This window comes from Biomphalaria glabrata, chromosome 9 (genome assembly GCF_947242115.1).
Source record: "Biomphalaria glabrata chromosome 9, xgBioGlab47.1, whole genome shotgun sequence".
Classification (NCBI taxonomy): domain Eukaryota; kingdom Metazoa; phylum Mollusca; class Gastropoda; family Planorbidae; genus Biomphalaria; species Biomphalaria glabrata.
The window spans coordinates 30,671,525-30,696,890 of record NC_074719.1 but is presented as its reverse complement, the minus strand read 5'-3'; the positions used below and the strand labels follow the sequence as shown (position 1 = coordinate 30,696,890).

The following is a 25,366-nucleotide window of genomic DNA, read 5'->3' as shown; positions in this document are numbered from 1 at the left end:
CCAATTCCTTAGAAATATGTAAATAAGCAGATTGTCACGCACGCTTTGTCTATATTTAGTCAAGGCTTGTCGGCAAGATTTCAGCTGGCTCAGGGAAGCCCAAGCATGCAGCAACCTTCTGTTTTGGAATAAATGTGATTGGTTAGAAATATTAATTATTGTACGATAATCTGTATTTTATTGGTCAATTGATTAACGAAGGACAAAGAGATATTAGTCACATGGTAAACGCCCAAAGGACTGAAAGATTCTAGATATTACCGCCAGTCTCGTGTTGGAACTCAAAGGAAGATGACATGATCATATTATTGTGTAGATCATTTAATTTAGTAGAAATATATATTTTATGTTTTATTCAATCACAGTATATCATTGTAACTATTGTGAATAGCTTTTCCAAGTTTTGAATTAAAGTATTTGCATTTGACGAGAAGTTTCTTCATTGAATATAATAATAATATACTTAGATCGTCTTATCGACTAGCAACTTCTAGATGATCCTCTTATCAACTGGCAACTTCTAAATGATCATCTTATCAACTGAAGATTTCTAGATCCTCGGCAATCACGATCATTGATTGTGCAGTTTAGATCAAGTTAATTTTCAACGTGACATCTAGCACATCATTGATGATCGTGACACAGATTTTATTTATTTTTGTTTAGTGCCCCATCAGGATAAAAACCTCTTATTTTTGTACATTTTGTCCGTTGGTCGGTCTGTCCGTCACGTTTAGATTAAAAAAAAACAATACTAGAAGTAATGAGGTAGTTCCGAATCTCTGACCTACTTTATAAAAAGTCACGTGACTGTGGTCTTATACATGGCAATATCTTCCTATGATAAAATGTAGATCTAGATTTAGTGCCCGCCTAGATCTAGTAGACTTACTAAATAATCATAAAAATTAGTGAATTATTGTAACATATTTTTTATTACTTAAAGATGTCTAGATCTAGACTATTTTCATTTTTCAATGACAATGAAATCAATGAGGTCATGAATGTAAACAACGCAACCACGTGACTGAGAAGAGATCAGGAACTACCCCATTGAAAATCTGATTTAACCTTTAATGTTCCTTTAGAAACATCTCTAAAGTTTTAACTATCTGTAATAGATTGTTCCGGATGGTTTTGTGAAAACAAATAAATGTCAACGAATGTCTGTTTGCTCTTATAATTTATATTATATTTAATTTTCATGCTTAAAGGTTGCAAAACACTTGATCAATCAAATGTTGTTCCAGTTTTTTGATGTAAATAGCAATATAAATACTAAATAAAAATCTCCACACGGGCTTATATTTTATTAACTATAAAGTTGTTCCTGAAATTGTTATATAAAAAATTATGTGAAATAATTGTTTGAAATCACATCATTGACTTACATTACACTTATATTCTTTGACAATACGTTACTATAGTTTAATTACCGATATCAAATCGTTCCGTACTTTCAACTTAAAACAAATGTATGTCAAATGATTTTTTTTCAAAAGTATCGACAATAGGTTGTTCAGGATTTTAAAATAAGAAAGTCAGTTACTAGAAACGATTATTGAAAATCAAGACAGTCTCGTTATTATCATTATTAATTAGTAACGTCTACAGTAATTTATTATTAATCTGTGACTACAGAACATGGTGTCCGTTTTGGTTTCAGATCTTGTGTCAGATCTGGTGTTAGATTAGGTGTCAAATATAGTGTCACATTGCTTTAAAGTGCTGGTAACAGGTAGATTTAGATCTAGTGGTTTCTAAATTGCTAAATACATTTTATTTGTGGCGTCGTTAGTTCATGTTGTTAGATCTAAATCTAGACATAGAATCTAGAATCTGTACGAATAATGGAATTATTCGATCCTCCTAAACCGTTGTCACTAGACGGTAATCTATCTGAAAGATGGAAAAAATGGAGACAAAGTTTTGAACTGTTTATGGTTGCCACTGAAAAAAATACGAAGCCCGAGCCAGTGAAGAAAGCTTTATTGTTACACCTGATCGGTGAACCCGCTCGAGACATGTACAATACTTTTCAAGTATGTGAAGATGAGACTGTAGACAAAGTAATTGAAAGGTTTCAGAATCATTTTTGGCCTAAGTCCAACACTGTGTATGACAGATTTAAATTCTTTTCAAGAAAGCAGAAAGACGGAGAAACGTTTGAACAGTATTACACTGAATTAAAGAATTTGGCAAAAGAATGCAAGTTTGACAACCTTCGAGATGAACTCATCAGAGATCGATTGGTATGTGGCATACAGTCGGATCGAGTGAGAGAGAGACTTCTGAGAGATGTAGACTTAACTTTAGAGAAGGCAGCAAGCATAATTCGTGCTGACGAGCATACCCAGAACCAAATGATAGATATGAAAGGACTACATGTGGATGCTGCTAATAAATTAAAGAAGACAGAAGATAGAAAGCCAGTCAAAACCTCACAGGAAAATATGGCAAAGAATCATGTCACAAGTTTCATTAGAGATTGCAGATCTTGTGGTGGATCTCACAGAAAATACAATTGCCCAGCATTCGGACAGACATGCCGAAAATGTAAAAAAAGAAATCATTTCGCTGTAAAATGTCGGTCGAAACACTTCAAGGCTGTTGATTTACTGGAAGATGAAAGTCAGTCAAGCCAAGTAAATGAGTTGTGGTTTGAGGCAATTGGTACTGACAACAATGTCAAAGTTTGGATGGTTGATGTCAATATTATGGGAAAAATAGTCAAAATGAAGATTGACACAGGAGCACAAGCTAATGTGATATCAGAGTCAACGTGGAACAATTTCGAAACTGATACTCAGTTAAAGAATTCAAATACTACCCTACGAGCATTGGGGGATGAAGCATTAGAACTGAAGGGAGTTGCATCGGTCACATTTAAAGTCGGCGATGTAGAAGTTAAAGATGATCTGTACGTGATCAAGAAAAGTATAAATCCTATACTAGGACTGAAGACATCTATTGCTTTAAAACTAATTGAGGCAAAGAGAAATGTCGAAGTACACGATGTCAAGCAAGAAAATGAAGTTCCACAAGTGTTGATGAAAAAATATAAGCAAGTATTCGAAGGACTCGGTACATACAGAATGAAGTATCACATTAAACTGAAGTCAGATGCAAAACCAGTTATTCAATGTGCGCGCAGAGTTGCACCATCACTCTATGAAGAATTAAAAAGAAAACTCACGCAAATGCAACAAGATGGAGTGATCACAGAAGTTGATGAACCAACAGAATGGGTTCATAACTTGGTTATAGCAAAGAAGAAAGATAACTCTTTGAGGTTGTGTTTAGATCCCCGAGAACTGAACAAATATATAATGAGAGAACATTTCACTATACCAACATTTGATCAAATCAATAGTTCACTGGGAGCAGCAAAAGTGTTTAGTATACTTGATCAAAAGGATGCATATTGGCAAGTTGAGTTGGATGAACCAAGCTCTTATTTTTGTACATTCAATACTCCGTTTGGAAGATACAGATTCTTGAAAATGCCTTTTGGTATATCCTCAGCTAGTGAAGTATTACAGAAACGTGCTTATCAAGTATTCGGAGACATACCAGGTGTACATATCATGTCAGATGACATGCTGATTGCAGCAAAAGATGAAAAAGAACATTATCAAATTTTTGAAAATGTTCTGGAGAGAGCTAGAAAGAACAATGTAAAGTTCAACAAGAACAAGATACAATATAAACTTTCTGGTGTTAATTATCTCGGAAGACAAATTGGAGCAGACGGTAATCGTCTAGATCCAGCTAAAATCAAAGCAATAATGGAGATGCCAGCACCAACAGATCGAACAGGAATTCAAAGACTGCTAGGGATGTTGAACTTTCTGTCAAATTTCATTCCAAACATGTCAACAATTACCAGTCCATTGCGTGAATTGCTAAAGAAAGATGTATTGTGGCAGTGGAATGCAGAGCAAGAAAATGCTTTTCAACTAATAAAGAAAACACTTAGTGAAGCTCCAGTTCTGCAATTGTTTAACCCTGAAAAGCCAGTTACTATTCAGTGTGACGCTTCTTCTAAAGGGTTGGGAGCATGTTTAATGCAAGAAGATAAACCAGTTGCGTATACGTCAAGATCATTGACAGAAACAGAGTGCAGATATGCACAAATAGAAAAAGAAATGTTAGCTATAGTGTTTGCAGCTGAACATTTTCACCATTATATTTTTGGAAGAACTGTGACTGTACAATCAGATCACAAACCTTTGCAAACTATTGTGACTAAGCCTTTACATAAGATTTCACCAAGACTTCAGTTGATGATGTTAAGACTGTTGAGATATCAATTAACAGTAACTTACACTCCAGGTTCAAAAATGCAAATAGCTGATACGTTATCGCGTGCGTACATCAATGGTCAAGAACAATCAAATTCAAATGATGACATGGTTATGAGAATTCATAGCGCAACAGCACAGTTTCCGGGAAGTGATCAGAAGATTCTTGAAATTAGAAGAAAAATGAATCTGATGCTAAATTAAAACTTGTAATGAATTATGTCAGAGAAGGTTGGCCAAAGATAAAAACTCAAGTTCATGAAACAGTGAAAGTGTATTGGTCATTTAAAGACAGTATTCATGAAGAGAATGGAATATTGTTTTATGAGAACAGAATTATAATTCCTTCAAGTATGAGAAATGAAATTCTCGACAAGTTGCACATAGGTCATTTTGGTCTTGAGAAAACCAGATCGAAGGCAAAACAGAGTGTGTTTTGGCCAGGATTGTCTAAAGATATTTTTTCGACAATAATGAAATGCGCAACATGTGCAACGTTCAAAAGAAATAATGTGAAGGAAAAAATGCTACCTCATGCTGTACCAGACAGACCATGGAAAAAGGTTGCGACAGATTTGTTTGAATGGCGAAACAATGACTATTTGCTAGTTGTGGACTATTTCTCCAAATATCCTGAAATAAAACGACTAGAGAACAAAACAGCAGAATGTGTTATCAGGGCAATGAAAGGTATTTTTGCTAGACATGGCATACCAGAAGAAATAGTGAGCGACAATATGCCATTCAATAGCTATCAATATAGAGAGTTTGCTTCTGAATGGGGTTTCAAGATAACAACATCAAGTCCCAGATACCCTCAATCAAATGGACAAAGTGAGGTGTATGTTGGTATCGTAAAGCAGATATTCAACAAAGCATACAAAAGTGGGAAAGATCCATATCTCGCTATGCTCGAGTATAGAAATACTCCGATAAGCGGACTGCTTTATTCGCCATCACAACTGCTGATGAGTAGAAGACTCAGGGACATCATTCCAACTGATCCCAAACTATTGAAACCATCGGTAGCTGAAAATGCAGAGACATTACTCAACGAACGACAGAGGAAAAGCAAAGTGAGGTACGATGCGAAAGCAAAGAATCGGACGGAAATAAAAGTTAGTTATATATGTCTACCTTGATCAAGACAGTCTCGTTATTATCATTATTAATTAGTAACGTCTACAGTAATTTATTATTAATCTGTGACAACAGAACAGTGACGAACACACTTGCCGGGGATTATTATCAAACTTGATAACTCAATGAAGTGAAGAAAGAAACATCTCTCTGTATTTCCTTAAAACTTCTTTAATAATACTTCTTCAACTTTCAGATAAAATGACTTCTCAATTCAATAATAACTTGACTAGGTCTAGTTAAGAATTATATAGACTAGATCAAGATCTAGAATTTCAATTTCTAGATCTAGATCTAGACTTAAAGTGTAGATTTTGATTTCCATATGTCTAGAGTCTAGATCTATTTTGCAATTTTATGATATACTAAAACTAATCTACTATTTTTAAATTTAATGTTGCATTCAGTCTATTGATAGATTATCTAGGCTTTTTTATTTTACATAAATCTTATCTAAATTACATCCAAATTATTCAAAATTTAGATATATATCTTAAGAGTGCTAAATCAGAAGTTTCGTTTAAATGTAGATCTATGCCCTACAAATCAATGCTGAAAGATGGTCTAAAATCGTCAGGCTATTAGTTTGTAACCAGTTTGTTATTAAGTTAAGAGCAAAGCCTGGTCGTGCGGTTAACGTTCTGAACTGATTATCTCGACGGCCCCGGGTTGTTTGTTTGTTTGTTTTACATGTTTCGGATGTTCCTTCAGAGTTGAAGATAGTTTACTTCCTAGTCCAAACCTCCCGCAGGACGATGGGGGATGGGAACGGGCAGGGTTTAAACCAGGGACCATCGATAAATCCGAACGACTGTCTAGCACACAAACATCACGACCAGGCAGGGTTCATACACTGCTCGGTGCCATCGTCCGTCGTCCAGCGATAAGTTAATTATTATCAACTTAGAAGAACATCTGAAACATGCAAAACATTTTTTAAAAATAATTTTACAACGGAAAATGAATCTTTGAAACATTATTACTTTTGACCATCAAAATTAAATCACGTCTTGACTATTCCTTGCGAATAGACCTCCGACGGGGGCGCCTCTGTTTATCACACAAACTCTCTTTGTAATCTTGTTTTATTTTAGTTTCCATAAAGGTTAAGAAAGAAGATCGACAAATCTCCTACTTTTATAAGATGTCAGAAATGTCTGCTTTTGAGTAGATCTAGATCTAGTTACAGATATCTAGAGCCTTGAGCTACTAGATCTAGACCTAGTCAGTAGTCTAAATCTATAATTTGCCTAGATGTACTTTGATCCAGATTAGTTCTAAATCTAAGTCTAGTAAACACATCCACATCTAGAAGGTCTAGACCTTGATCTGAACTCTAAATCTAGATTTACGTAAATTCTATTATAGATACCCTGTGCGGCAGTCCCTCATGATGCCCTCCAAAAAAAAGCCTTCAAACAGGGAAAAGTGTGTTTTTCGAAATAAAGCGTATTCATTATTTTACAAAAGATAATACAAGTGAATCTCACGTGCTTTCCTCGCCGGTAAACTATCGATAATTTTATCGAAATCAGTTTTTTTTCCCACTATTCGTTCAATTGACGAAATTGCCATATTAGTGAGTCGTAAATTCGTCATTGTTGATTGTCATTGTTCATCAAAGCAAGTTTGGAAAAACTTTGATTGCATGTAGCCACACTTACCACAACAGTAGAAAAAAAAATGCGAAACAAGATGGCAATATTCGGGGACAGACATATTTTTTTTTTTATAAAACTCCAAAGCTCAATAGATTCTTGTTTTGGAAGTTTGGAGACTTCTGGAGAAACTGTGATAATGACCTGAAGACCCCAGACAAAATTCGTTTTTGTCTATGTCGCTGGGAGAACCATCGAGATTAATTGCCATTTGAGGATTCAATAAAGGCGACTAAAATTCATATTTAACATGACATTGTTCTTATGGGGTTATTATTTCTAGAGTAATACAGTCAAAGGAAGGTATTTCCATCAGTAGCTCTTTCTTGTGTGTTGATAGAAAATCTATCTTCATCTTTTTCGCTAGGCAATTTCTTCTTGTGACCAATACGTCTACCAAGAAAGTTTAATCTAGATTTTAGATGTTAGTTGTACTGTGGAAAATAATCGAGAAATATTTGCTTTTTAACTTTCTGTATGATTTTTTGTTTTTGTTTTCGTGAGCACTTATATTACAATACACTTGTTTTTATTTTGTTGGGACATTTACGTATTCAGTCTCTCAGGAATGGATCGTACTTGGATAGTAATTCCACTCCAGGATATTCTTTGATTTTGTACAGCCAATTCATATTGTTGCCTAGTCAAAGACAAACTTTAAGTTCCCTCCAAGAAAGTGATGTGTGGCTGAGAGGCTAAAATCGCGTGGCTTGGACACCTTACAAGGGGGCTTGAGTTCAAATCCCGACTCTAGCAGGGTTGTGTTTGATGAGCGGTTGGAAAACTTTCTCCCAGATACCCCCTCCCCCACTGGTCCACAAATAAGATTGGATAATTACTAATTAGTAGATTAGAAAAATAAAAACACCATTACAAACTTGTCCATAACCAGTGCAGTGAACAATGAAGTGACGTCATGTAAGACTTCAAAAAAAAGTCTAAAAGTTGCCTTCTGAGATAGAAACAAATCTGGTAAAATTTGATTCCAGCTGGTCTACAGATTACATTTAATTTAATTTAAGAATGAATATAGGACATAACAAATTACCAAAACAAATGAATGTATTTGTTTTTATTAGTGTAATTACAATATGTAGTTTTACTGAGAAAGTTTGTCCTCAGTTTGATGCCCCCCAACACTTGATGCCATGTGCGGCCCGCACCACCTGCACATTGCTAGCTACGCCACTGCCTGGCATTGTAAATTATCTCTAGTTCTAGATTCTAGACTTATTCTAGATCCAGTATAGTATAGATGAATTAGAACTAATGAATCATCGGATTAACAATCAGTTTGAAGACTTCATATGAGCTGACACATTGAAAGGCTATATTTAGTAAGATCTAGTAAACATTTTAAATAATTGTGCGCCAGCGCGAGCGAAAAAATAAAGCAAAACTAGATCTAGATACATCTAGGCCAGTGATTCCCAAAGTGGTCTATATAGACCCCCAGGGGTCTATGAAGACTTCAAAGGGGTCTACGAAAGTAAAAAAATAAATTAGGGGTCTATGGGATGTCCACGGGGGTCCACGACAGTGGATTTTATTTAAGCAAGTCGTAACTTTAATTTTCACATCCCATTAATGTAATTATTTCTAATACTAATATATGATTTGTACCTTAGTTATACAAATTTATCCTGCTATTCAAATAAAAAAAAATATTTTATTTTAATACTTTTTAAATACCTTAATTTTGTATACATTTAACTAATGTTTAACAATGTTTAGATTTTACATTTATTTAAATTGGTATTCATTTCTTCCTTGTCAAACTAGCGGTTGTGTAAGTGCCTTTTTATGACGATATGAAAGTAATGACGCTGGAGATTTATTTGAAACAATGCCACCCTGACAAAATAGATAAAGATTTGAAAAACTTTCGAACACTCAAAGATAAATTTCAGAATAGACCAAAAAAATCTCTCTTCAACATCATGTAGAGAAGAGGGTGGTTTGTGAACGTCTTATAACATCTCTTTACTTATAGCCTAATACGGAAAACACTAATGATAAGACATTGATTTTACCAGCCCTTGTAGTTTAAAAACCTGTTTTACACAACCCTACATCTGATATTATTAAAGAATTTCTTTAAACAACAATATTATTCAAGGGCACATCGGTGGTTAAAATATTAAAAGCTTCTTATGTCATTCTTTGCAAACAACAAATACAGCGGGTCAGCGGCGTCACAGACTCTGACAGGGTGTAGCGTTGTGTGCTGCAAACTGCTTAAGGGTCGTGGGCTCCTTATTTTTCCTCAGGGTTGACCCACGAAACCTTTCTCATATTTGGCAATAGCTGCAAGGCAGCAGAGGTTTGAATTCAGTTTTCCTTCTGCTAGGTGATTTGCAAGCCAAGGCTAATGAGTCCTTCCTGCTAGGTGATTTGCAAGCCAAGCCTAATGAATCCTACCTGCTCGAAGCTTACATGTTTAGGATCCAGTTACTCGCCTTCGCCTAACCCTCCTGTTAATGAAAACAGTTCCGCGGACCCAATCTTTAAGCCAGACGTGAAAGATCAAGAACTGCACGAGCAACAACTCTTGACAAAAATGTGTACGATGATACTTAAGGCAAATTAATTAATTGATTAATATTTAATATTTGAAGGACTACTTCATAGAAAAACAAAGTCATATACGAAACATAATATCGTAGCAATGGATCATAAACCTGCAAAAAAAGAAACCACCATTTCTAATGTGTTTGTTGATGCCACAATGCGTGTTAAATACTATTTTAATTGGTTAAAATTCGAATTTTATCAATAAAAATTTAGATATCTCTCTAGTTTATGTTGTAGCTTTAAATTACATCTTCACTCTTCGACTCAATACAGTTACAAATTAGTTTAAATAATGGAATTTATGAATTTGCAAAATGGAATATAAGTTTAGCAGGGGGTCTACCGAAAACCAGAAAACATGGCAAGGGGTCTACAAGACAAAAAAGTTTGGGGACCACGGATCTAGGCCGTGGTTGATTAATGAGAATAGTCCATTTCCAGGCATTGACGCATTGATCTTTATATGATTACAGTGATGGGAACAGACTTAGGAAAGATTTTAAGAAATTTTGCACACCCCAGTTTTTGAACTGGCCTGTGGCCGCGACTTAAAAAAAAGATGTTGATGAAATTTAAAAAATTATGTAGAATCATTTTATTTAAAATTTCTTTAATAATGTTGTATTACATAATAACTACACTGCACAAGCTTGACTGCACACATGCACACAAAATGCATGCAAGGCACTATTGTTTGTACATATAGATGAGAGGAGAAAGCTTTTTGCAGATGCTTTATATCTGGGTCCAGACAGTCTGGGCATTCTATAATAGATAACTGCTTTATTGTAACAACTTCTCTCAAAATAACTATAAAGAGTTTGAAAATCAAAGCATGATTGAGTTTTGGAAATACTTCAAAATTATGAGCTACACTTCTGTTCACTTCACTGATTATTCAATTTTGTACAGGAGAAACTTTTTTATTAAACTTTGTACATAAAGTCCACCAAAAAAATGCTTTGAAAAGCAATTGATAGAAAGCTGCTGTATCTCTGCTGAGTTCTTAAGCAAGACAAGGGAGAACAACCAGAGGAGGAGCAATGCTTAGAGGAAGAGAATGTCAAGCAATAAAACGGCATATTGAGGCTTTCTAATGTGACTCTTTTTCATGCTGATACAAGTTGTTTACAAGAAGTGGATTTACTACACTGGGCTTTTAAAGCATTAGTAATGATTAGTTATTAGTTAGATATAGAAAAAACTTTTAGTATATATTTCTCATTATAGATATAGATCTACTTAAATTTAAATCTAATAGCTTGGATCTAGATCTCTACTGACTCTAGATCCAATATATATTACTAATTTACTAGATCTATTATAATTTATATTCCATCAGACTTATATAGATATAATCATCCAACTGTATGCCTACGATTCGATCTTATTCTTTTAACATTGTAGAAATATTTATCCATAATAAAATCAGTATTAAAGAATATGTTTCTTACATAAATGTTAATGCACAATAAAATAAAATGTCTAAATAATATATGTGTGATTGTATTTTTGCCTTGAATTAAAACCTTTAGAAAATAATGGTACTCTTTTTAAAAAAAATTATATTAACTTATTATATAACGGAAAATCTTACATATACTGGTAAAGTTTAAATCTCATTAAATAACATATATTTAGAATTTCAAATTTAGATCTAGTATCGAAAGAAATAGAAACAAAATCGTTGGAGTTTTTAAAACATTTGACCTGTGTAACTATTTTATAGTGTAAAATACATGCTTGACTAACCATGCCGATGTGCTATTTTCTTGTCTGACCACTAAAAATACAACTAACACTATTGCATAACCGTTAAACGCGCAAGGGAAAAAAAAACTGGGTGATCTTGTCATTATGGACTGCACACTCAGTACACTATATAGGCCTACACGTGTACGTCTATCTGGCCAGGTTGTTAAAATCAGTCGGACACACTGTCTATTTACTTTCTGGGCAGGAGGGAGTATAACTATTTTAGTATAAAGATGTATCTACGAACATGCTTGACTAGCCACGCCAGTGTGTTATTTTCTTGTCTGACCTCTCCACATTAAGCAAACACTATTGCATAACGCTTAATGCAGGGTAGTCTTACAGTATTATCGACTACACGTACACGTAGGCCTACATTACACTAGGCCTGACTAGGCCTACATGTGGTCATGTGTATGTCTAGCTGACCAGGTTTTTAAAATCAGTTGGACACAGTCTATTTACTTTATGGTCAGAGAGGGTGTGGATTAAGATTTTTTTTCTAGAGTTGGTTACCTTAATGCTTTTAGATCTATATAGGCCTAGCTGTAGATTTAGACTTAATAGATCTCAATAATAAAAGGGTGTACTTGATGTTCCTGCAGTTAAAAAAATATTGTTTGCCGCAAATGAATTGATTAAAACCACTAAATATTGACCTAACTCACTAATCAGATTCCCACTAGAAACAGAAATTAAACACCTCCACGTGGCTCACAAAAAAATTCGGAACAACCTCATTCATAATACTGCATAGAGGCTTTTGGCAAAAAATGTTTAACATTTTATAATACTGCTACTTTCAAGTGCAAATATTTACTCCCATAACTTCTACCAGGATCTTACTTTACCCTCTTCAAATGCAGACTGTCTAAATAGTTGTTAACTGCATCATTTTTTTTGATAATCAAAAGTTATTGATATCACATGACCAGAAAACAGGAGTGCGTTTCAACCCTGACCATATGTTGAAAAGTTTTACAAATTTTAATTAAACTTTTTAGTTAGTAACTAAAAAAAATAAAAATTAAACTACTATTATAAGATCTAGACCTAGTAGGCCCACTTGTCATTTATTTGAACTCATGGAAGTCAGCAGGCAGGGTTCAAATTAGAAAAATCTAGATAGGGGCCATCGTAACAACAGAGTAAAAATTCAAAGCCTGACAAAGCACATAAGCCTGGTAAGCGGCAGGGCAACTCTCTCAACTCCGATACTTTTCAAAAGCTGGCAAGCACCCATTGAAATATAAGTCTAGATTCTATGCTTTAGATAATCTAGATCAAAAGTATTCAAATAACTAGAATATATCTATCTTGACTGATTCAAACCACTCTATTCACTCAAGGACTAGATCTAGGTCTAGATTTAGGTCTAGTCTATAAGACAATATGATAACACAAGATTTTTCTAAAAATAGAACTTTAATTTTCAGTGCGAAATTTTTTGATCGAAAAAAAAAGGAGTTTTCCGGCACATAACACAAATTTTCAAGGGGGGTTGAGTTACTAAAACTATAACTTTTTTATTTTATTAAATAATCTAACATATTTGATTTTATTTGAAAAGAAAATGAATGGGCTACAAAAGTAAAGTAAAAAAAATAAAAAAAATTTCTAACAAAAATGTTTTTCATTAATTTTAAACTGAATACGGAAAAAGAAAATATTTTTAAAATTCATTAAAAAAATCAATATACTGAAAGATTTAACCTTTTAATTAAACATTTAATCTATAAATATTTAAAAAATCACAATACTAAACACATTTGATCACTTTAAATTTAATAAAAGATGAACAAATGCACTAAAAAATTGTATTATTTACATTTTTCAGGTCTTGGGAAATAAAGTAAAAAAGAGGAACCATTAACGTTTTTGTTTTTTTTTAAGTGTTGGTACTGCATTGAATTTACTATCAAAACAAAGAACAATCACTCCCACATCCAGGAAGTTAAAAAAAAAAGAGAAATAAAAAGTTTAACATAAAAAAAATAGTGAAATAAATATTATAAACCAAGTTACTCACTGAGATTAACACCGTACTCACCAGCGCTAGCAAAGTTACTCGCTGAGAGTAACGCCGCACTAAAAGAGTTAAATGTGTCAAAAGACTGGATGTGCACATGTTCAATAGAAACCAAAATCTTATTTCGCATTATTCGGAAAAATAATAAAAACGATTTTTTATTCATAAAAAAAAATTCTGACTTTTTTTTTTCTCAAAAAAAAATGTTGAGGAAAAATTTCGGATTTTTTTGTTAGAAAATCAAATCAGATGAAATTTTTGGAATTCCAAAAATGTTCGGAAAATTCCCATCACTGTGATTAGCAAGAACTACTTTTTTTTATAATTTATTTTTGCTTAAGATGAGGAAATGCGTATTTTCAGAAGATAAGCCGTACTCACATAATTTTTGTGTCCATTTGCGTACAAAATACGCAAGATGCATACTTGTAGGCAACTCTGCGTATTTTAATGATGTACTAATGAAAAATTGTTTTTTCAAAGATAAATTTTTTATTTAGATTCATTTAATGTCCAGAATAAATAAATTACTTAAATCTATTTAAAAAAAAAAACAAAAAAACTAAAAACTTAGTCCTTAGCCTTAGTCACCTTGCCTAAACTTAAACCTTAAACTTAATATAAGGGAGTAGGCACTTGACTTAAGAAATTAAGTGACTTATGTCTTTAAGTTAGTTTAACAAACATTAATTGAAACATTAGATTTAAGAATTAGAGTAGTTTATTTAATCCGGTCATTACATCTTTATTTTGATATTTAATATAAAACTAGCACACTGTATAATGTGCTTGTCCATTTTCCAATGATTCTAACCCTATTTCCTTCCATTTAGCTATCTTTTTATGTAAGAAAAAAGAATTTCAAATTGGTAAGTCAGGTTGTTGTTTTTTCCCGTGTTACCAGGATGACTTTGCCTCTTCCTAGGATTAAGACTATATTTTTTGATTGGCTAAGTGTATGCTAATGAGCCCGGCAATATTTATTCTGTTTTTGGAGCTGATTTGATTCATAAGCCAAGATGTTTGATTCCATACAAAAAAAAATTAATAGGGTGTTTGAATTAAATCAAAATTTATTTCAAACAGCCAGTTTCGGTCATCAATGTTAATGATCTTATATTATATTTGTTTGCTTGTTGTTGTTTTTTTATAGAAAATAAATGGGCAAATCTTTCGAGTGAGCTTGGTACATTGAATAAAGTTAAATGCCTAGATCTAGACCTACTAGATAGATCTAGAATTGAATAGAGAGAAATATAGAGGATTCAGCTATTTAGGCAAGAATGGCTATCCTAACCTTTATTATACTACAAAACATCATCTGTATAAGAAATGTATTAAATTAATAAACAAAAAACACAAACATTCAACACAAATCTAATCATGCAAACATAAAATAAGTCTAAACGTCTGTGTAGAAGTCACTATCCCAGTGACCTAATTTTGATAGAATAAGCGTGTTCATTTTTTTTTTTTTTTTTTGTTCGTATTTATGCATAATTAGAAAACAGCCTTAAAGTTAAGTTAAACTAAAGAAGATTTTGATACTTCATTTTCTTTTCTATGTCGAACCATTGTCGAACCAAATATAAGGGGCTGTCAAAGTCAAACTTTTAAATTTTAGCCTATACTAGCCTATAGTATAGGTGTCCAAATAGCATTACTTTATTTACTAGACTAGCATTAACAGTTAACTACTCTAGTTATTTAATTTATTAAGTTTAAGGCAAGTTTAAATTAAGTCAACTTAAAATTAAGTAAGTAAGTTTTAGTAAAATGAATTTCGATGAAAAATGTAGTTGTCTAAGTGATAAGTCCTAATTAAGTTGTGTAAGTGTCACTGTTAGTTGTAAGTCACATAGACTAAGTGCTGTAAGATAATCATAAAACATAATCATAACATAATGATGATAAAGACTACAGTGACTAAAGTTAAAAGTACTAAAAGTGTCTGAGTCTGTCTAAAGTCTAAAGTAAAGAAAGAAAAGCCAAAGGAAATATTAATAATAGATCTACATATCTGATATGCTATAACTTACCATTATTATTATAGATCTAAAAATCTAGATCGGTATAGATCTAGATTAATTATTTAGGGTTAACTAATTGTAATTACTTTAAAGTTTAATTTACTTTAAACTTAGCGTTATGCCCTAGATCTAGAATCTAGACATCACATATGGCTTCCGCTTCTCTGTAACCACGGGTGACGTCATCAATTGAAGAAGGATGTTGTCAAATATTAATATCACGAACCTATATATTACTGTTTGGTGCTTCAACTCCAAATACTAATTATGGGTAATTCTGAAGGATTTCACGGGTCAGCCATCTTTGTTACTATTTTGTTATTGTTTATGTTCCAAAGAAATCCCAAGATAGTGTCTTTAAAAATACCGAAAATTAACATTACGTCCGTGATTTCAAAGCAATGCTATTTTCTTTTAATTTTGACTTGTTGTTCTGTCTTCTTTTTTAATTGTTAAATATTGTCTATTCTGAATTTTTTAAACCACTATTTTACTTTACGATTGATGTGTTATTTCTTTGTGTTTTTATCTTCCTTTATCTATGTCTTTTGAAATGATCCATTATATCTAAATTTATTAGATCTTTAAATTTAGATCTAGCTAGATCCATATAATTATATGTATAGATTTAAATGTTGTTAGCTTTGTTGTTTTAAACCAATGTTTGTATTTTTTAATATTCATTTTTCTATTAAACTTAATTTAAATGTTAAATCTAGGCCTATTGACTATTGGAATTTTGCCTTGTGCTAGTTACATTGTAGGCCTACACCATAAATAAATAAATTACGAACTCCACAAAAAATAAAAAGAAGACAAACATATAAATATAGGTCTAAACATATTGATAATATTTAAATACTAGCTTTAATTTTACCAGGATTTGCTCGGGTTTTTCTTTCTACAAATAGCATGCATTTATTCCGTTTGAATAATCAATAACGGCGTGAACAAAAAGATGAAAATTAAAAAAAAAAATCAATTCATCTAGTATTTTATAATCAAATCGAACGCGTGAATATAATTTTTATACAACATTGTTAGTTTAATTTTATGTAGCTCTAGATTTAGAATCTAAACAATTTGAATGCCACAGTAGTCTAGCCAGAAATAAAAACTTTGAGCCTATTATAGTAAAAGACTATAAACACTGTGATGTGTCGACCTAGGTCTAATGTAATACATGTGTTGCTAAGAGGTCTAATAATGCGCATACGTAAATCTTAAAGAAAAAAGTAAATTGAAAATAAAGACTTAAAATTAAAACGAATTGGTAACCGTAGGCTTAAATGCTTTAAAAAACACATTGGAAAGTAAATTGTATTATGTAAGTAGTTTATTAGTTTATTAATATGCCTTTATAATCTGCGATATTATGACCTCTGACATTTATTTCATTTGTATCACTACGCGATATAATGGTGCTGATAGTTACGGAAAAGTATGTCAAGACGTTTAAAGCTATTTACAATTTATGTAAAAAATGTTTTGTAAACTCAAATTTGATGGTTAATGTGCATGAAATAATAAAATGAATAGACACGTATTTGTATGTTCATGTGTAAAATAGCAAAATTATGTTTTCTTGAATGAGAGCTAATTTAGATCTAGAGATTTTCATCTCTGCTGCGCATGCGTGACTTCTCGGTTTTATCTCATCATTTAGACTCAGCATGTAAACATGGCCTAGATTTATAAGCTACAATACTTTTATAGAGTTGGGCAACTTTTTTTTTTGTTTTAGGGCTACAATACATACACTACGGTCTAAGTTAGCACCCAAGGAACATTTCTGCCAGGTTTTATCAATATTGGTCAAACGGTTTTGATTTCTATACGGGGATATACATAAATACATACACATGGGCGTAGCCAGTGGGGGTTTAGGGTTCAACCCCCCCCCAAATGAAATTCCCCTCTCAGGGGGGAGGGGATCGGAATTTAGTGCCTGATTTTTTGTTTTGATTTTGTTTATTTTAGGTGATATTTTAATATAAAACCATCGCTTGCCCCAGCACAGCCAAGGGTTTTTTGAGTTTAAAACCCCTTACTAGGGGGTTTGAGTTTAAAACCCATACCATGGAGTTTTGAGTTTAAAACCCTCTACCAGGGGGTTTTAAATTTAAAGCCCCCTACCAGGGGGTTTTGAGTTGATACCCCCAACCAGGGTTTCTAGCAGTTAAATCCCCCTCTTCTATAAAACCAAACCAAAAAAAAAATGCAAACGACAATCCCCAAATTCCAAGAGCACAGTTAAGGAAAATTTTGATTTTAAAACCCCTTTCAAAATTTACGATAAACGCCATATTCAATATAAATAAGCAAATTACACACTCAAAATTTTGAAGGGGTTTTGAGTTTAACCCCCCCCCCCCTCTTTGGTAGGGTTTGAAGCTAAAAAATACCTGTCCAATATAAAAAAATAAGTAATTACGCACTCAAAATGTTATGAGCGTAGCTAAATAGGTTTTGACTCAGATTTGAGTTTAAACCCCCCTTCAGCGGGGTTTGAAGGTAAAAATACCTCTTTAATATTAAAAACAAAGCAAATTATAGACTCAAAATTCTATGAGCGTAGCCAAAGGGGGTTTGAGTTGACCCCCCCCCCCCACCTCCAGCGAGGTTTGAAGCTAAAAAAATACATCTTCAATGTAAAAAAAAAAAGCAAAATGCTGTGAGCGTTGCCAAAGGGGTTTTGAGTTTAAACTTCCCTTCAGAGGGGCTTGATGCTTTAAAAAAATACCCTTTCAATATAAAAAAAAGCAAATAAATTACACACTAAAATTATTTGAGCGTAGCCAAGCCAATTGGGGGTTTTGAGTTTGAACCCCTCTCCTACAGATGGCTTTTTTTAAAGTTTAAAACCCCTACAGATGGTTTTTGAGTTTAAAATCCCTTTATAGAGCGTTTTGAGGTGGAAAACCTCTATCTTCAATATTATTCTAAAGCAAACTACAGTTACCAAATTCTATGACCGTAGCAGGTGGGAAGAGGCTACAGTGACAGATTTTTGTAGAAACAGCTTGACGGCAAAAGCGCCGAAGGGCGCGGGAGGGTCTAAGTCAGTAAGAATAGCAAATTAGGTTTTTGAAATAAAACGTTTTAATAGCAGGAAAATGCACTGTAGATACCTCAGAATATGCATTTTGTTGGCTTACGCCTTACTTTCTACTTTATATATTAGATAATGGAAAATCATTTTATTTTGAAAACATAATTTTAAACAATGATGAAATGAGCTGAACTTAGGTCCTCCCGCGCCGTTTATGGCATTGGGCGGCAAGCTGTCTCCATAAAGATCTGTCACTGGCAATGTCAGAAGCCTCCTCCCACCTGGTGTCCACTGTTCTGAGGTCCTCCATGAAGGTGTGTCGCCAAGTAATACGAGGACGTCCTTGTTTGCGCTTTACTCGTTTTGGCTTCGATGTTATCGCAACTCTTGGTGTGCGTAATTCATTTTGACGTAGAACATGTCCTGCAAACCTCATGCGACGCTCAGTCACAACCTCACTAAGTGTTCGACTCCCAGTTCGGCATAGGATTTCCTTGTTTGAGACCCGATCTGTGTAACTGACTCCCAAAATCCGTCTCAGCCATCTCTGTTGAGCCACATTTAGTCTTTTCTCAATTTTGACAGATGACTTCCATGTCTCACATGCATACGTAGCAGTTGGAATGACGATTGTGTTGAGAAGGTGTATTTTTGTCTTGAGTCCAATGGCTTGGCTAGTCCAAATAGGCTGCAGTCTTTGGAAAATGTTCCCTGCCTTTCCTATTCGGCACGCTAAATCATGGTAAGCATCTCCATCATTTGTTATGATGCTGCCAAGGTACGTGAACTTGTCCAGCTCTTCAAGCTTTGACTCGCCAAGTCTGACGGGGACACCCTTTGCCTTATATCCCACTCGCATAATTTTAGTCTTATCCAAGTTTATGCGGAGGCCAATTTTGGGTGCCTCTCTGTCTAGGTTCTCCGTCATTTCTTGATTGCATTTATTTGTAGCCCCGAGTAGTGCAACATCATCAGCAAAGTCCAAGTCCGTCAATCGGAGTTGTTCATGCCATGGAATACCAAAGGCAGTCTGGTTCATTGCTCTCCTCATTATGTAGTCGATGGCTAGGAGGAAAAGGAAGGGAGATAAGATGCACCCCTGTCTCACACCTGTCTCGATTGTAAAAAACTCTGTTGTTCCCTCTTCTGTTTTAATGCAGCAACTAGACTGACTGTAAAGGTGTCGTAGGATCTGGACGAATTTTTCTGGGAAGCCGTATTCTCTAACTATTTTCCATAGTGATTCTCGGTGGACACTATCAAACGCTTTTTTGAAGTCCACGAAAGTGATCGTTAGCCGTTGTTGGTTCTCAAGACTTTGTTCTATGATATTTCGTAGAACGAAAATCTGCTCTGTACATGTTCTGCCTCTTCGGAAACCTGCTTGTTCTTCTCTGAGCCTTTCATCTACAGACTGTTGAAGCCGTCTCAACAAAACAGTGCTGAAAGCTTTGCCCGGGACAGAGAGGAGAGTAATGCCCCTCCAGTTGTTGCAGTCTGCCAAGTTGCCCTTTTTTGGAAGCTTTACAATCACTCCCTTTTGCCAGTCCTCTGGGACTTATGAAGTTCGCCAACAGAGATTTAAGATATCAGTCATTCTGTTAACAATGCACTGTCCCCCATATTTTAGCATTTCTGCTGATATCATGTCTAGCCCTGGTGCTTTGTTATTCTTTAGCACTGCAATGGCCATGGTAACCTCCTCAGCAGTTATTGGGTCTGTCTTGACCTTGAGATCATTGTCTGGAGAGGGGTCCTTGAATTGGTAAGTTAGGTCTGGCGACAGTTGGTTAAGGGTCTCTTTAAAGTGCTCTACCCATCTTGCATCCTGTTCTTCTTTCATTAACAAAGTTTTGCCTTGCTTGTTTTTTATCGGTGCCCCATGTCCACTCTTTGCTCCAGTGAGATCTCGGACAACACGATGGAGGGTTTTTGTGTCATTTCTGCTTGCAGCTGCTTGTGCCTCTTGTCCCTTCTGCTCAATCCAGTCCCGTTTATCTCGCCGACAGCTTCTCTTTACTTTCAGATCTGCTTCCCTATAGGCTTCTTCCGCTAGGCTGCGATCCTGTGTTTCATTTTTCTGATCTCGTCTACGTTTGACTTCAAGTAAGTGTTACTCTAATATTAAACTTGAATGTAAACTAACACATAACAGAACAGATACTTCAAGTAAGTATTACTCTAATATTAAACTTGAATGCTTACAATAGTGATGATGAAAACAAATCTTTTTTTGGATCCAAAAAAAAATATTTATATATTTATGTACTTGGCACAAATATAGTGAAAATAAATTTTACTTTTTGTTTGTTTAACAAGTTTCAGATATATTAAGAAAGTAAGATTATTGTGTCCTAGTACCTAAATTATATATACATTTCAAAGTAAAATTGAAATTAATATAAAATGTGTCTAGTGCATGCAAAAAAAATGTACGCACACAAAGTCAGAATTTTAAACATTTTCATTACCGGTATAGCTTTTTTTTTAAGGATATGTGTTAAGCACACTTACAATTATCATATATCTAGTCATTATAGACATTGAATACATAATATACTGACAAATAATGCTTTACAAATTTTAAATGAGAAATAGTAAATACGTCAGGAATAGAACAATATAGGTTACACCTTTCCCACTATTTGATGTCTGGATGATCGCATATATGGTATCCACGCTGGACTGTCATTCGGTCATCTCGATGTTCTGGGCTCATACCCTCCCTGCTGCCATCCCCCGTTGTTTTGCAGGAGGTTTGGACTCGGAATAGAGAAGTAGATTATGAGAGAAGGAACACCAGAAACATGTACAACATTTCACTCACAAACATTTTACAATTTAGTTGGCCTATTTATGGATAAACTACTAAAATTATTTTATTTCACTCAGTAAAATCTAGATCTATTCTTGTTTCTGTGCCATCTAGTTGTGGTGGAAGAAAGGAACACCCATTTATTGGCCAAATGATAACAAAATGATTCCCATTTGTGCTGCATAAATGTAACATAAGAACATAATTGTGTACTTTTGGCTTCACCAATTAACATTTCCTGGTGAGGAAATACAGGCTGTATAAGTATCCACTTGTATTCTGTGTTTTCACTATGTGGCGTAAAGACATTCAGTTCTCTCTGCAGTACAGTGGCATCTACGTACAGCTCACATGTTGTTGCACAACAACCATTTTCTAACAACGTCTGTATTTGTCCCTGAAGCAATAAAAAAATAAAAAAAATACATATAATTAATGCTCAACCAAATTATTTGCATGTGAGTTGGAGACCAAAAAAATGTCTCTAAAAAGGTTTTGATCTATAAGCCACTAATACAACTTTTATAAATTTAAACTATGCTCACTACCACTTATCTGGACATCTTCTCCATCTATGAATAAATTGTTTGAAGTGGTTCTGGTGGTCATTCAAGAATCGAACAGTAATAGTTCTAAAAGATGCATAGTGTGCATCATCTCCATAAATGTTAGTGGATATTGTGGTAGGCTTATGATCATATTCAAATACATCTTCATACTTTTCAAAATCTAGTTCCCCTAAAGCCTTGAAAATGTTATGAATCCTTGTTTTGTATTCTGGATATTTATATCGGAATAAAAATTCTGCTAAATGTCCATCTAAATGGTGTTTTTTTGTAGCCGTATCTGAGAACCAGAGAGCGAATTTCCCTCCATAATCTTTAAACATTCTGTGTATGCGCGCTTGTATTTGGGTTCACAAAACAATTCTTGTGGTTCACTGTAAGGTGTTTGAAACCTTCGTTATTAAGACAGGCGTACGATCTCCAGCAATCACTAACAATAGTTGTTTGTGGCTCTGTGTTTTCTATTATTAATTTTAACAATGTTTCCTTGTCCCTTTTTGCGACAGATATTAAAAACATTTTCTACTGCCTCGTTCTAAGCCACCAAATACCCAGCTACCCTTGATGTGTGTACCTCTGTTATACTTAGATCTGCCCATTTTCCCCTCATCTATGTCAATTATTTTCCCTGGTCTTCCTAAACTTTGCTTAGGTTGTACATTGACATGTACAGCACCCCAATTGACGAATAAAAGACGCCCAATCTACATACGTGTGGTCAGATATATCTAACTCTTTGCAAATTGTTTCAGTTTTGGGTGGACGGCACACGGAGTAATGTCCACCACGCCACAAAATCACACACCTTTTGTCTTGTAAGTTTGGCATTATAAACAAATGTGTGTTTATTTTGAGAGATGCTACTTCGACATGTTAATAAATCATTTCTACCTTTCGCGTGATTGAACTAATTAATACATTGATATGACAAGGTAATTAAAGGTTAAGTTTTGGTAATAAACTAGCTGTGCTGATATAGTGTATATGTAGTTAAATTTAGATTATCTATGTACACTGTATAGTTTAATTTAATAGTTATATTGTTTAGTGGTCTTACACAGTGGCGTAGCTAGGGTTGGGGAGGAGGGGGGGAATTTGAAAATCCCCCAGGTCCCCAATATAAGAGGTCCCTCAAATGCATGATCCCCCAAAGAGGTCAAGCACATCAGGCCACCAGACGATGGGAAATTCCTAGTTATGCCCCTGGTATTACAAATTATTTACCTAGCTCTGAAAATTCTAAAAAGTATATATACTAAAGAGAAAAAAAAAAGCTAATTGAACTTGTTGATATGAGAACATCAACTAATAAAAGTTTCAATTTTATAGTTCATAATAAACGACTTTGTTGTTTTTTTCTTCTCTTTAATGTAGTTAAAATTACAGGGCCAGTAGCACTTTTCCATTGCAAAATTTACTTGGTCTTCATGAAATGTAAGATGTATATATATATATCATGGGCGTAGCCAGGGGGAGGGTTCTTGGGGTTCACCCCCCCCACCCCCCAGAAATGAAATCCCCCCTCTCGCAGGGGGGGGGGGGAACGGAATTAAGTGAATGATTTTTGCTTTCATTTTGTTTATTTTAGGTGAGATTTTAATACTAAATCATCACTTACCACAGTACAGCCGAGGCAGTTTTGAGTTAAAAACCCTCTACCAGGGGGTTTTGAGTTTAAATCCCCCTACCAGGGGGTTTTGAGATTTAAAAAACCCCTATCAGGGGGTTTGAGATACAAATCCCTCTACCATGGGGCTTTGAGTTTAAAACCCACTACAGGGGGTTTTGAATTTTAAACCCCCTACCAGAGGTTTTTGCAGTTAAATCCCCCTCTTCTTTAAAACAAAACAAAAAAAAATGCAAACAACAATCCCCAAATTCCAACAGCACAGTTGAGGAAGATTTTGATTTTAAACCCCCTCCAAAATTTACGATAAACCCCATCTTCAAAATAAAAAAAGCAAATTACACACTCAAAATTCTATGAGCGTAGCCAAAGGGGTTTTGAGTTTCAACCCACCCCCCTCCAGTTGGGGTTTGAAGCTAAAAAGTACCTCTTCAATATAAAAAAAAAAGCAAATTACACACTATAAAATCTATGAGCGTAGCCAAAGGGGTTTTGAGTGTATATCCCCCTCCTCCAGATGGCTTTTTCTTTAAAGTTCTTTAAAGTTTAAAACCCCTCCAGATGGTTTTGAGTTTAAAATTCCCCTACAGAGCGTTTAGAGTTGAAAACCTCTCTCTTCAATATTATTTTAAAGCAAACTATAGTGACCGAATTCTTTAATCGTAGCTAAATGGGGTTTTGAATTAAAAACAAAACAAAAAAACTCCAGAGATTTCTTAGTTTAAAACCCCTCAACAGATGATTTGACGAAAAAACTTTCCTTTTCGATATAAAATCTAAAGCGAAATACAGGCATGTAAATTCAAGAGCGTAGTCAAGAAAGGTTACAAATTTCTACCAGTGGCTTGGGCTCCATTAATAAAGTGTGAATAGTCTTCTGCCGAAATTGAAAATCATTAAATGTGGCTCAACAAAGATGTCTAAGACAGATTTTTATAGAGATCGGGTCTAAATCAAAGAAATCATATGCCGAACTGGGAGTCGAACCCTTAGTAAGGTTGTGACAGAGCGTCGCATGAGGTTTTGCGGGACATGTTCTCCGACAAAATGAATTACGCATAATAAGAGTTGCGGAAACAGCTTGCCGGAAAATGCGCCGAACGGCGCGAGAGGGTCTAAGTCAGTAAGAATAGCACATTAGGTTTTTGAAATAAAACTTTTTAATAGCAAGATAATGCACTGTAGATACCTCAGAATATGCATTTTGTTGGCTTTCAATACCAGAAATAGTGCTCGGCGGCGGGGCTCGAGCACCCCCAGACCCCCTTGCTAGGAAGGGCGGGGAGTCTACAAGATTTCCACTAATTCCAGGAAGAACCTATTCTAGGGCACAATAAACGTCTTCTGAAAGGGTCAGAATGTAATAAAGATTAATTATGTACACGCACACTTACACATAAAAAAAATCCTGGCTACGCCCATGTCACCCAGACTATTATCACATTTCCCCTAGATAAACATAAGGCTCTGCTACATGTCCCACCGGTATCCCTGTCCCCAATTGTCTGCTAAATGTCAGCTTGATCCATGGGCGTAGCCGGAGGGGGGGGGGTATTGGGGGTTCAACCCCCCCCCGAAATTTAGTGACTGATTTTTAGCGGCCCCCGAAAGGGGAAAAGACTCTATTAGTTTTGTGCGAAATGTCTGTCCGTCTGTCCGTCCGTCCCGTTTAGATCTCGTAAACTAGAAAAGATATTGAAAATCCGACATCACAATATTTTAGACCATTCAAAGTTCTGATACAACGGCTACTTTTTTTTTTTCTGAAAGCGAAAAATCTAATTTTTAAAATCAGTTATGCAAGCAGTTTTTTTTA

At 34.6% G+C, this 25,366-nt stretch overlaps 1 protein-coding gene across 1 annotated transcript in view; it reads right to left on the bottom strand.

Moving 5' to 3' along the window:
* Positions 1–15,672, bottom strand: part of LOC106071085 (ADP-ribosylation factor-like protein 3) — a 49,926-nt gene extending 34,254 nt beyond the window's left edge. The window contains exon 1 of the mRNA XM_056040438.1: positions 15,500–15,672. Coding sequence (XP_055896413.1) covers positions 15,500–15,502 — 3 coding nt within the window. The 5' untranslated portion in view covers positions 15,503–15,672. The remainder of the gene's footprint in view (positions 1–15,499) is intronic.
* Between the last annotated feature and the right edge of the window lie 9,694 nt (positions 15,673–25,366).